The sequence below is a fragment of the Conger conger genome, chromosome 16, assembly GCF_963514075.1.
Source record: "Conger conger chromosome 16, fConCon1.1, whole genome shotgun sequence".
NCBI classification, from domain to species: domain Eukaryota; kingdom Metazoa; phylum Chordata; class Actinopteri; order Anguilliformes; family Congridae; genus Conger; species Conger conger.
In genome coordinates this window covers 11,650,343-11,664,816 of record NC_083775.1, presented here as the reverse complement: position 1 = coordinate 11,664,816, position 14,474 = coordinate 11,650,343, and the positions used below count along the sequence as shown (strand labels likewise).

General features: G+C 42.0%; 1 protein-coding gene across 1 annotated transcript; it reads left to right on the top strand.

The window, feature by feature from the left end:
* The first annotated feature begins 1,512 nt into the window (after positions 1-1,512).
* LOC133114979 (synaptogyrin-3-like) lies at positions 1,513-12,489 on the top strand. Its single transcript, XM_061224683.1, has 4 exons — positions 1,513-1,917; positions 8,997-9,231; positions 10,732-10,877; positions 12,280-12,489. The coding sequence occupies exons 1-4, from the start codon at positions 1,816-1,818 to the stop codon at positions 12,487-12,489; spliced, it is 693 nt and encodes a 230-aa protein (XP_061080667.1). The 5' UTR covers positions 1,513-1,815.
* Positions 12,490-14,474: the final 1,985 nt, after the last annotated feature.

The window sequence follows — 14,474 nt, the reverse complement described above, 5'->3', positions numbered from 1 at the left end:
TTGGTATCCTTGATTAGGTTAGTAAAGTTCGTTTTGACAAATTTTCAGGGAATTTGCAAAAGTTTTACTCTTAATGTTTTATTACATTACATGTCATTTAGCTGATGCTTTTATCCAAAGCGACGTACAGTTGATTAGATTAAGCAGGAGACAATCCTCCCCTGGAGCTATGCAGGGTTAAGGGCCTTGCTCAAGGGCCCATCTTACTGTGGCTACACCGGGAATTGAACCACCAACCTTGCGGGTCTCAGTCATGTACCTTAACCACTACACTCCAGGCCACAATTTTATATACATTTTATGTCTTTGTTTAGTTTTTTATGCAGCGGACCTATTTTAGGAGTCACTGGAAATGCATTGCACACATTGTTATGGAGAAAATCATGGGTTTTTAAAACAAATGTCAAAAAATAAAATAAGCATTTGAAACGAGGAAACATCAATGTAAAAATTGACAGGATTCTCCCCAAAGAATACAATGGTGGCGGTGCTGCAATCTGTGCCATCACTTGTAAGAAATAAATACTAGCCTGTGTCACCTGTACATCTCTACCTACATGCTCTGGGGAGAGACGTGGCTTCTGAGAAACAGTGGAAGCAGGTGCTTAACTATTTACTTTTTTGTGTGGAACTTAAATTGAAAACAAGTTAATCCTAGTGACTGTTGTTAATGTGCCTAATTTTATTCCAGAAGAAATTATGGCTAGCCACTGTTTACATTTTCATAATGTATGAAAAGCAGTTTTATGTTTCACTTTTCAGAATGGAGGTACATTGAACCAAACTTCTTTGTACTGTACCAGAGCGTAAACAGAAAATGGAAAAGGTGGGAGGTTCCAGGCTATGAAGCACCTGGAAGAATTCACAATCTGTTGGAAAATCATTGGGAGTCTTTTATCATTTTGTTTTACAATGATTCCTTGAAAATATTCCAAACATGTTTTTAAGGCTTATAATTGCCAAGAGATCGATGTTTGTCTGGTATATTTGTATACTGTAATAAAACACACATTTACGATGACAGTTACTTCTAGAAAAGTATATATAGCACTTAACATTTGTGATCATTTAGATCCATCTTGATGACCCTCTTGTTGGACATTTTATGATAAGCAAGTAGACAGATGCTGAAAGCTATAAATCTGTACGTAGGCCAACACCTTGAATAATGTGTAGATTATGTTGCAGTTTCACCATGAGATACATTTACAAGAGGCTTCCATGGGCACAGTGTGTGCAGGAAAATCGTCAATGGTCATAATTTGAGGGCAAATCAGATACAGGCCCATATAGTGTAAAAAATGATTAGTCTTATTCATGGACAAATCAGTCAGTTCTAGGACACATGACCTGAATAAAGTCCCGTCTTTGTATGACCTGTCGGTTCACATACATCGGTTCAGAGCGAGCTTTGTACAGAGTCACTGAGCATCATTTCTATTGGATGGGTTGATGAGAGACTAGTGATTACAGTAGCGCCTCCACGTGAGGAAAAGGCGGATTGGTGTAGCCGTTTATCTCGTGATTCGGCGTTTTCATGGGATTATTTCTCGGTAAAAAAAATCTTAGATATCCATGGGAGTAACCTAAACCAGTGGCATCGTATTCGGATTCATACATTTGCAGCGCTATGATGAGAACTTTGCAGCTGCGACACCGAGGCGTTGTATAGGGACTCAAACCCAGTGCGCGGACCCGTCTGGATTGTGCACGCCGCTGGCAGACGGTGGGTGTGTGCACTGCACGTCCGTACCTATCTTCAGAGGCAAAGCCTGGAGCCTTTGTAGCAGCAGTTGGCTCGGGTGCAGAATAAAGATGGAAGGTGTCGGGTCCTTTGGCGCTGGGAGAGCTGGAGGTGAATTCGATCCGGTCGCCTTTATCAAACGACCTCAGACGATTCTAAGAATACTTTCATGGGTAAGATGTGATTTATTTCCTCAGTGTTATGTTCCATTATTTACCATTTTTTACCATTTACATTTTTGTAAAGAAAAATAAATAAATAAATAAATAAAACCCATTTTAAGTGAGCGGAACACCGCAATGCAAGGACCGCTTTGATGATGAGGCTATTTTTGATAGGTAGCCTACATTTGGCGATTTTTCCGCGTATAATCCTTTATTACACATTTTAACGGACTGTCACTAACATTGTCCGGTGATAGCCTATGAATTACGTAGCCTAGCTATATTCCAACTGGACGACCGCTGTCATCACTTCATTTAGCTGCGAAATCAGAAAAATATCAAGGCACAAATTTATTTTTTCAGAAATATGTATGCAACAGCAGGCGGCTATAGAAGGCTGCGTTTGAAATATGGATCTATTTTTCTCATAGTGGTAACGAATGAGCACAGATCACGTGTTATCAGATACTACGCTTATCATAATTTAGACGTTTGTTTTCCGTGGGCCTATAATTTCACTCCATAATTCTGGACCTATAAGGATGCTATTTCATCTGCTGTTCCAAGCACATGAAATAAACCACAGTTTCGCTCAATTGTCCACGCCACAGGCATTCTCGCTTCCAAACATCTAAACACTTAATACGACTGAAATTCGAATCCTTTTTTATTTTGCGGATATAAAGCGATATTCTGTCTTCATATGACACTAGGCCGCGATAATGTGCGTTAAAAATAACATATATTTCTTTCGGTTGTAGCATCCTAAATTTGGGCTGGACTCAAATTTATAGCTTCCATTGGTTATATATAGTTTGTTCAGTCACTGCGATACAATAATAAAATATTACATTAAATAATATAAATGAAATTGCGTTATAATGCAATTATTCGTTCTGACATTTGCTAACATTGCGTATTTAGAGTCATTTATGATATCATGCAGTAACGGAGGTACCTTGGACCATGATATGGTATCTCTACTGCTAAATTAAACAGCAATAATGAAATAATGCACCCAGCAGGCAGGACTGAGTAATTATCCATAACGTTGCTCTGGGAGGGAGGATTTAAGTTGACTGGGTATTACTCATTGTTCACCTGGGTACCTGTGGTGTGCCTGGTCCAGCTGCCAGCAGAGGCTTCAGAAGGCCTATGCGTAGCACAGCTGCTGAACTGCAGAACGAATGAAACGTGTGCTGGTAGCGCACATTTTGGAGGACAGGCTTGCTCGCTGCTAGTGTTACCTCTTACATGTGGCCTCTTGCTTTCCTTCTGTTACCATTTGAGGATTTTTGCAGCAGCGGAGCGTGTATAACTGGCATTCCAAATGGGGGAATACAGAAAAAACGTAATTCAAATCGAACATTGTACATCATGTTCCATATACTTATTAATGTACATTATGTTCCTATATTCCCTATGCTGTCATTAATGTACACTGTCCCTATCATAATGTACATTATGCTCCCTATACTGTCATTAATGTACGATACGCTGTTCTCTATGCTGTCATTAATGTAATTATGTTCCCTGTAATGTCATTAATGTACATTATGTTCCCTATAATGTCATTAATGTACATCATGTTCCCTACATGATCATCAATTTTATTGTGTTCCCTGTAATGTCATTAATTTACATTATGTTCCCTATAATGTCATTAATGTACATTATGTCCCCGATATGGTCATCAATTTAATTACATGCCATATAATGTCATTAATGTACATTACGTTCCTTATACTGCCATGATGTCTTTGCTAGTTGTGGTGTGATATTAATCAAATGTGCCATATGAACATTTTAAAAAGTGGAAATTACTGAAATTGTAATCTGGACACTCGCAGAGTAAAGCCGCTGTAAGTGAAAAGTACAAACATTATGAACAAAATGTAATTAAAATGACATTAGCTTACATTACCATGGCCAATACCATGTCACCTGTTTGTCGGATATAAAAATGACTGCATGGGTCAGTTTAAAGAGGGTGGGTGTCACGAGACGATCTGCTTAAAATACATTCCTTTTGTCCTTTGCCCAAGGCCACAGCCTATGCTGCCACCAGCATGAACAGCACATGTAGTCAAACTGCTTGAAAAAGCCTACAGTGAGACTTAATCAGTCTCAAATTGGCAGTTTTTTTGCAGTGGTTTTTAATGTGCTTCATAAGCAATGCACATTATGGCAATACTTATGGTAAAGTGTCCCTTTAAACACATTAAAACATTTTTTTGCCCATGGCAATTACTGCGTTGGCACAGGCTCTGACATTGACATACAAATAGGCTCCTGGAGCTCCAGTGGGGTATTTCTTGAAGCAAATTTACTGAGTTAGCGGGATAACTGCACTGAATAAAACCCACAAAGCAGGGTTACTGAGTTAGCTGGATAACTGCACTGAGTAAAACCCACAAAGCAGAATTACTGAGTTTGTTGGATAACTGCACTGAATAAAACCCACAAAGCAGGATTATTGAGTTCGCTGGATAACTGGGCTACCCTACCGTCCACAGTCTTGTAGATTTGAATTTCAACCCTAATGTGGCACACCTAACTCTACTAATCAGCCGTTTGTGGAGGCCTCTAGCTGTTGAATGAGATATGCTTTGTCAGGGTTGGAGTGAAAACCTACAAGGGTTTATTAGAGCTAAATGGGAGTTTATTTATTTACCAGGGACAGCGCACATTAATCAACATTTCAGTTTCCACATCAATGTAAATGCCAGAGTTAGCTAATGAGCTAATTTTCATCTTTAGTCCCTGGGCAGGTTGTTAGAAATTAGTGGCCTAATGTTATCAATACATTGCTTCAGCAAGCAGTACAAGTCAACACAATGCAATACAATAAAATACAATACAAGAAGATAATGTTAGATCTCTGGCAACAGGGTTTGGCAGCCCTGATTTAATGTAATAGGGCCAATGCTATGAGAACATCACTGTATGGGGAATATTTAAGGTAACAGGTGGAGAGGAGTTCCTCTCGGGGATTCAACAGAAAGTGCCAGCACCACTTTCTGTTGCTTAGCAGGTGTCCACAGTAACTAAAGCTTACACTGATGCGTGATGCATGGTGTACGCTGTACTGTACCGCTGGTTTTTTTACTGGGGTGGCTAAGCTAAAGGGCCCTGCTCAGCTTTACATGAGATACATAAACTGCAAGTCGCTTTGGATAAAAGCGTCAGCCAAATGACATGACATGAGTCACTGAGGTAAAGAGCCTAGCAACCCCCCCAAGGCGGATGTGTAGCCACAGGCCTCGAGGCTAGCGCTTTAGCCACTACTCCAAATCTGAACTGCTCCCTCTGCCGTGTGGCTGCATCACGCCCCTGATGATGCGTGCTGTCGTCAGGGAGACGGCAGGGAACGCCTCTAATGGTGAGCGCAGAGGATTCCGGGGGCCTGCGTCCGCGTCTGAGACTGCTCGACTGAACAGGAGCGCACTCGGGATGCCTGGGTCTACCTGGCCAAAATGCTCTCTTCAGTCATCCTGTTTCAGTGTCTGTCCCTCCCCTGCAAATGCCACATTGCTTCAGGTGTGAAAGCTCATTTTGCTATAGATCACGAGGACCCTTCTGTCGACAGCACGTAGATGCACTGGAACAGAGACGCTGTTTCCGTTTCTGAGTTTCTGTCCGTCGCTTTAGATTATCCACTTCCTCTTTCCTTATATCAACGTCCGTCTGTTCTTTTGAGCAGCTGCGTGTGTGTAACGGTTTCACTGGTGAGCTGGTGAAAGAGCCTCCTACATTTTATGTATTTTACGACACAGAAGAATAGCAGAGTAAAACCTGCACTGCTTCTCGGTTCAGCATTGACTTAATTGGATCAGTCCTTCATGAGGAACGTTATTTTTAGCTCATAACCTTTATAATGTGAAGTAAAGTGGAACACAGGACTCTTATTTACTAAAAGGATGTCCTGTCTTAATTACTACAGTACCTATGATCCCGGATTTTAAACAGGCCAGAGAGCTGGCTGGGGTACAGCAGGAGATGGCAGGTGTGATCGCTCTGATTAAGGGCTACAGATCCTCACAGATGATCCCAGGTGATCACAGGTGATCACAGATGATCATGGATGGCCTGTGTAAGGTCTGCATGCTCCTGTGAGATTAACTCACCAAAACTATTTTAGGAATGTGCCAACAATGCTCTGCAGTCCAACACTGGTGAACAGTTTTGCACCGAAATCCGAAAAGCTTAATGTAAACTAACCGTGTCCCGATCAGTGCAACTTTCATGACAAATAACAAAACAATTACTTGCAGATCAGCTTTGGTTTTTGTGTTGGAGTAAAGTATAATTGTTGCGAACGACAGACTACAAACTTAAGGGCAGGCTTATGCGGTTCTTGAGTTAACACTGTCTTCTGAACACAGGGACGTTGTGCAGTTATTTGTCATTTTCTCTATAATTATTGGTCCAATTCACATCAATCAAAGTGTTTGAGTATCTGAGATAATCAATATACAGCCATAGTCATAAACCACATTCTTCAGGAGAAAAACTACCACTGAGCCGACGTTAACTTCTGGTGGAAGTACAGTACTGTGCAGAAGTCTTAGGCACCCTAGACTTTATTATATAAATGTTAATTTTTTGTGTGTGTTAGTATAAAAGAACAAATTTGAGATTTCCAAATATTAATTTCCCAAAAGATTAAATTTTAGAGATTTTCGTATTTAATGAAAAAAGTAACACATTACTGTAAGCAATTGACTACTTTTTACAAAAAAAGGCTGTCTGAGATCAGAAGCAAGGAGCCAACCAAAGTCTGCAGAAGAACTGTGGTAAGTGCTTGGAACAATCACCTCCCTGCTGATTGTCTTAGAGAACTGCAGGACAGCATTGGCTATCTCAGAGAAGTGATGCAGTTTGGGCGGTCACAAGAAATATTGATTTGATTCAGTTTTTAACTATTCTGCCAAATGACTAAAATGTAATGTAAAATGTATAGTACATTTATTTAGGAACTTTCATTGAATTATTATCTGTACAGAATGTTATACAGGTGCCTAAGACTTTTGCACAGTACTGTAAGTTTCCTCTACATGTCTGTTCTGATAAATGCAGTATAAAAGATGACTACACAGGTGAACTGAGGGGCACTGAGAGCACACCAGCAGAGACCAATGCAATTAGCCTGTACTGTATATGGGGATGCCTCTAGCATTGGACTGGCCAGAATCCAGGTTGTATGTGGAGTATTGGGAAGGGATCCAGCTCTGTAAACAGGACGTTTTAGCTTCGGGTCCCAAGTGGGGAGTTACTTTTGAACCCTTGCGCAAAAGCCCTTACATGGAATTGCCTCAGTAAATAACCAGTTATTTAAACTAATACCCATATACAGGCAAGGCAGGTAACATACTAATAGGGGTAAGATAGAAATGTAAGTAAGGCAGGTAAGTTACTAATATAGGTAAAGCAGGTAAGCTAGAAATATAAGTAAGGCGGGTAAGTTACTAATATAGGTGAGGTACTGAGGATTACAGCAATTGCTGAAAACACATATGCAGGAATATCGATTTGTTAACTTTGTAGTTCCACAGGAACTCACTCAGCAGAGATTCTATAAACTACCATAATAGGGATTTTCCACATCAGGAAACAAAAAATCAGAAGCTAAGACATGACCAACATCATTTCACTTGCAGTTACAGAGGCAGGTTTGCACAAGGAAGCTTTGAGCTCAGAGTCATCTACCTGCCCTTTTCCTTAGGCTATCTCCTAGTTTCCTTTCTTTACATCCTTTCCTTGCTTCACCCCTTGGATGGAAAGGAAGCAGGAAAGGACTTGAGGATGGAGGAATCCAGGAAATGCATATGAGGAAAATGGAATGCCTTGGCTCTTTCAAGCGTCGGTTTACAGCAGCAGATGGGGATGGGTCTGTTGTTTATATCACGCGTTCTGAAAAAATACTTCTGCAAAGAATGCGCTCCCGTTTCCTTGGCTCAAGAATCCTCCAGGAGCCTCCTAGCTCCTTCAAGGAGCATTTAACGGGTTTGGAAAGTCCTTAAAGATGGAAGACCGTGATCGATTTCCAGGCCAATCGAGGAATGCGGAGACAAGGACGGATAAAATAAGCGATTTGAATGAGCGCCTGTTGCGTAACGGCTACTTGAGAGGGTTTCTGGGATACATGAGGGGCGGAGGACCAGGCTCTTTCCCCTTCCAGACCAGAGTGATCTGATTCTGCCACTTAGCATTTGTCAAGAGTCATCAGTGCACGTTCAGCTGGGCACCATGGGCCAATACGATCTTGCGCATTAGCGCCTGAAACCAGCCTGGCTTTGGGGAATCGGACTAGAGTGTTGGATTGCTCCTCACGTGCTTGCTATTTGGCGGTTCAGGCCTGGGTTTTGCCCCTTTAGGCCTTCTGTTACTCTGTAAGGCATCCTTATGACAGTTTTCTGTAAGAAACGCTGTATAAAACGCTGTATATGAGCAGCCCGCCTGATCACCACTCAGCCCAGGTCTGCTCATGTCACCCCACTCCTCATTGGCCTCCACTGGCTTCCTATTGCCGCACGCATCCGGTTTAAGGCCCTACTGTTGGCATTTCAGGCTGCTAAGGGGACTGCCCCACCTTACATACAATCCTTAATCACTCCCTACTCCCCAGCTAGACCACTCCGGTCTGCCAGCTCTGGTCGCCTTATGGTTCCCCCACTACGAGCACCTGGCGGTCGAGCTGCACGTTCATGCCTGTTTTCCGTTCTGGTTCCTCAGTGGTGGAATGACTTGCCTACCACTGTCAGGACAGCAGAATCCCTCTCCCTATTTCGATGCAGACTGAAAACAGACCTTTTCAAACCTACCTCCTGATTCCCTCCCTTCTTATATCCCTATCCCTCTTGTTTAACCAAAAAAAAAGAAAAAAGGAAAAAAAAGAGAAAAAAGAAAATTGAATTGAATTGCACTTATGATGACTGCATGTTTAGAACAGCACTTCACGTGTATTTTACTAGTTATGGATGTGTTGCTTTAACTTGTGGAAGAACCTATGCACTTGTAAGTCGCTTTGGATTAGATGTAAAAAAAAGTAAAATGTATAAATAAAGCCAATTGACTTGACTTGACAGATCTTCTCCATGGTGGTGTTCGGCTCCATCGTGAACGAAGGCTACATCAACAGCGGGAGCGAGAGGCTGCACTGCATCTTCAACAAGAACTACGACGCCTGTAACTACGGCATCACTGTGGGCGTGGTGGCCTTCCTGGCCTGCATATTCTTCACAGTCCTGGACATTCACTTCCCTCAGATCAGCAGCGTGAAGGACCGGAAGAAGGCCTTGCTCGTGGAGGTGGGCTTCTCAGGTAAATAAGCACCAAGAAAATATTCAGGAACTATGGAGAACAGAGCTGGTTTTAAAGCAGTTGTGGGCCATGGCAACTCCAGGAGATCCAGAGATCTAAACTTCCTGAATATTTGAGGATTCCTTTTCATTTTGCTGGTGTTTGCCGGGTGTAGCGATGAATAACGCATTGCGCCATAAAACAGGATATTTAGAGGTCCGTAACTTTTTAAGGAAAAGGCCCAATCCTTGTAAAATTGTATATATGGATAATTGTGGATGCAGAATTCGTATCTGGCCTCAGAAAACATGCAACCCCTTATTAATACCATGTTCATTTTTACAATAAGAAAATGCTCTCAGATGATTCATTTACAAAAACAATTACACTAAAAATATGGTTACCACTGGAAATATCTGAGGCCAGATATGAATTTTACTTAGAACATTACCTCTAGATAAAAATAGCTGTGACGTGTTTTTCATCGTGACACCTGGCAAATTTTAAATGGCCCTATCAGCAAAACAAGTGGAAGACTACTACAAAAGCCTGGTGTGTGCAGACGCACTTTCAGCTTGTGGGTGTTTGAATGAAACACAATACCTTTACCTGTTTACGTGTGACCTAGAACCGCAGAGTTAGCAATAGCCATTCCAAAACCAAGATCTGTCTCTGTAGTAGTTCCTATTGAGAAGTTACCAACCCTTCTAACAATTTCAAACTGGGTAGTAAACCAACATGGAGACATTCTTGATCTCTTGCCCTTCGGTTTGCAAAACAAATTGAAGAATCCTGTGATTGTCGCTGTAGCAACCATGGCTTAACCTACATGGAAACCACCTCCTACGCTTTCTCAGTTCCTTTTTATTCTCCATCACAAACAAGGGTACACTTGATAAAGCCAGTCCTTACAGCAGATTGAGTCCGACTCTGTTCTGAACATAATCTTCAATGTTCTCTCACTGTCTAGTCTCCTGCTGTGTCGTTTGCAAAGAATGTAAATAGTGTAGGTGCAAATGAAGAGGTGAATACATGGACAGTGTGAACACTTTGTCAGAGAGTTTGGACAGATCCCTCCTAACCAGTGCCGACAAGACCCCCCCCCTCCTATTGTCAGCCAACTCTCGATCCTCTGTCAGCTTGGTATATTCCCGGCTTAAAGCCTCATTACAGACTGAGCATCAGTCCCTTTTTAAGATACCATGCAGATTTGTTGCTGGGCAATGTCTATCTAGGAAAAATGTTTAAAGAGTTACTGTCTGTAAAATTCACTTCGTGTTTCACTTTGTGGTTTCCTATCAGTTATATAAGCCTTATATGATAAGGTACGGGGTATAGAATTGTGTTAACAGACAATTCTTTTTTCTTTTTTTTTTTAAAAAAGGGAATAATGTCAGAGTAACAAATGAGCATACCTTTTTGTTTACAGTTTAAATGGAAAGTTTGTTATACTGAAAGCCAAGAAGTGAATCTGAAACCTGCGGCTGATCCGGAACCTTCAGGACCTTGTGGTTTTTGCAGGTTTCTGGACATTCATGTGGTTCGTGGGGTTCTGTTTCCTGGCCAACCAGTGGCAGCAAACCTCACCCAATGAGCTTCCCCTGATTCAGGGAGCAGATGCAGCTCGAGCTGCGATCGCCTTCTGCTTCTTCTCCATCATCACCTGGGTGAGCACAGCTCCGTATGCACACGCACGCACACACACGCAGATACCTGTGCTTATACACACACATACCTATCCCTACACACATATATGCGTACATATACACACACACACACAAGCTGGTTGGTGCCTTGAATAGCAGCCAATCGCTGTTGGTGTGTGAGTGTGTGTATGAATGGGTGAATGAGAAGCGTCGATTGTACAGCCTTTTGGATAAAGGCGCTATATAAATGCCAACCATTTACCATTCACCATTACACACACACATGCACACAGGCTTCCATACATGCAAGCACACACACATAGACTTCCATACCCATGTGCACACACACACACACACATGCACACACACCAGTGCATACACACTCCTGCACATACACCTGTATACGTGTATGTATACACACACACTTGCTTTCATAGATGCACACACATACACTTCCATATGCATACACACTCCCTGGTGTTAATAATATTCCCATTTTAATTATAGAACTGGGAGAACTGTCAGCTGGTCTCCATGGTGACAGATGCAGCCAATCTGCACCTGAAATAACTTGTTCATGTTACGTAACGTCTACAGAATACGTGTGAGAAAGCTCCTGCTGCTCTCAGTGGTCTGCTGTAAAGGCACAAGTTTTAAAGGCACAAAGCCACCCTTCCACAGTCTCTCTGGCTCACCCTTAATTCTGTTGTCACACATGATGAGAACAGGCTATTCAGCCCAACAATGCTTGCCACTTTCCTACCACTGAAATGTACCGAATGCAGTCCACCTGAAAACTAGTTCATATCCAGCACTGTGTCAAGCCTGGTCTTAAAAACCCCGCTGAGATTCTGTCTCCACTACAAGCTCTTCCACACAGTGACCATTCACCAACAGAATATCTGTGTAGAATAATAGATGTCTAACAAAGCCAGAATTTGGTCAACATTTGCCCTTTTTCTCTCCTTTTTGAACTTTGCTTGAAAAATTCAGTGATCAGCAAGATTAACAGGAAAGAACAAAAAAGCATACACCTGCTTTTATGAGTCAAGATTAAGCATCTGAAGAGCTTTTTCAGATGTTTTCATGTTTTTAAAATATAAGTCAGTGTTTTAGAACACCATTGCATTCAATCACCAGTACTGATTGTTCAGTTAAAAACAGTCTAATCAGATATTTCTGATCTCACACCTTAAAGGGTTAAAGAGGAGAGCTGTCTGAATCCAGGCCCAGTAACCTGCACAAAGTGCCTTAAAACAGGCCACTGTGTCAGCTGAAGGAATCCACTGCGTTTCGGCAGACCACTGTGGCATTAAAGCAGACATTTCTCATTTCACTGATGGCCGGTTTGGCCCTGCGTCTGTGCGACCGAGCTGGTCGACGCTGTGCAGGAAACGCTAACCCCCGTTAATCCTGTCCGAAGGCTTGCCTCACCGTGGCAGCTGTGCAGAAGCTTCTCCTGGGGACTGACATGGCCCTCTTCACCACTGACCACCTGGAAGCCAAGCCCAACATCCAGCCCTACCCCCCCAGCACCGTGGTGGAGACCACCGAGTCCGACACCTACAAGAGCCCGCCTTTCACCCAGAACCTTCAGACCAGCCCCAAGGGCTACCCTGAGCCCACATACTGAGCCTGAGGGGGTGAGGGGGTGAGGGGGTGGGGGGGTGGGGGGTGGCAAAGAGTGTCAAAAAACTGCATGTGGCAGAGTGCCTTTTCATTGTTGACCAATGAAGTCCTGTCTATAACGTAGCTGCCAACTAAGACAGTGCAACAGTGATCATACTGTAGGTAGTTGTTTTATGAAAGTCTGTGTAGGAGCAATATGCCGGCTGTAATTTCATCATTATTCAGATAGGTAGGTTGGATTGGGTAGATAGGGTAGGATTAGGGTAGATTGGTAGCACAGGAGGGTACATAGAGTATGGCAGGATAGATAGGGTAGGGTTAGAGTTGATCTCGGCAGCCTAGGTGGGTAGGATAGGGTACATTGATAGAGTAGGGTAGTAGGATAGGATAGGTTAGATAAGGTAGGGTTCATAGGTAGTCCTGGTTATATCCACGGATAACAGAACCTTGTCCTCCACTCCATGCAGTAACCCCGACCCTGACCCAACGTACAAGTACCCTTAGAAACAAATGAGTACTTCCATGCCATTTCTGCTTCAAGTAGATGCACACTATTTCAGCTTTGTTTTCTGTTCAGTAAAACAATGTCAAGGTTGATTTGTTATATAGCTGTAACTGAAAGTTCCATTCAGGGTCTGTGGTTATTCTAGATTTTATAACTATATAATTTTACATACAGTAATAAGACAACTCTTGTTTAGTAATTTATTTGGTTTCATCGGGATTCATTGTGGTTACATTTTGAAAGAAAATTTTACCACTGACAATCCATGTCCGAGACTGCATTGAGTATTACTGCGCATAGGAAACAAGGCTTTACCGTCTCTACTTATCAAACGTTTATTCTGTTTTATTAGGAAAAGGTCACACAAAATAATATTGATAGGTGCCATAAATAAGCAAACCATTGTTTGTATTTTCCTTGTGAACAATCGAAGAGTGGCAGAAAATCACATCGAGTAAAATAGGCCACCGAACATGAAACATGATTTGATGAAATTCTGCTCCCATGTTTTGTGATTATGTGCAATTGTATTTATATATCGTAAGTTATTTTCATTAACCCTAAAGAAAATGAAATATAATTAACAGAACAACACCAAAGTTAAGTATGTGCCCGTGATAATTTTACCTTCTCTTAAGCGGTCCTCTACAGTTTTCATTCCAAGGGTTCTATGTGGGAACCACGAGTAATACGCAGCACAGACGCTACAATCGATAGATCTAGTTAAGTTTTTACTGCATGTAATTGTCCGTGGATTAATTTATGTATTTGGGAATTAACAGCGCGATATATAAAAGGGAATATTCGATATTATAGTTCTGTATGAAAGAAACACAGAACTAGAATATTAATATTATCACTTAGGTAGGATATTTGACAAGAAATAGTAATTTAAATGTTCAGCGTGTTCTGTAACAACCAGCTCTTTCTCATGACTACACAATATATAGCGCGGTGGAATATTTCAAGAAAACGTCATATGATTTGCCACAAATTACACATTAAAAAGCTCACTCAAAGTTGACGGAAGTTCCGTTTCCAGTTACGGCATCCCGTACAGCTCGCTCGCGCTGCGTTGGCATCCGTATGCGACGTTGAAATCGATGTGCGAAACCAGGCAAGGTGCGAAACCAGGCAACTCGTATTGTTGTGTTGGCTTGTGCGATTATCACGAAAGATAAATAAAATTTAAAAAGCAAGAAAGTCCCATCGCGCTGTAGTAAAAGACCAGTGATCGTCTTCGCAGAACCACAATCGCTTCTGCCCAGCTACTGGTGCACGGGCGCGCCAGGACGCGATGCTCCCTGTAAGCCAATAAAGTAAGCAAATGCTCTTAAGCCCACCCATTCTTTATAACATTTGAATGACTTTTCTTTTAAATTACTGGATTCAATTAACCACACTGAACGTAGCACTGTGCAGTAACTAGTGTGTTGCTTACCTCAGTTTCACTGAAAGATTAGACCAGTTATATATCCAGCCCC

Excerpts from the sequence above, each read along its gene's own strand:
- LOC133114979 (XM_061224683.1), top strand. The coding sequence starts at position 1,816 with ATGGAAGGTGTCGGGTCCTTTGGCGCTGGGAGAGCTGGAGGTGAATTC. Across the intron at positions 9,232-10,731 it reads CGTGGAGGTGGGCTTCTCAG|GTTTCTGGACATTCATGTGG; the intron begins GTAAATAAGCAC and ends TGGTTTTTGCAG. Across the intron at positions 10,878-12,279 it reads TCTTCTCCATCATCACCTGG|GCTTGCCTCACCGTGGCAGC; the intron begins GTGAGCACAGCT and ends TCCTGTCCGAAG.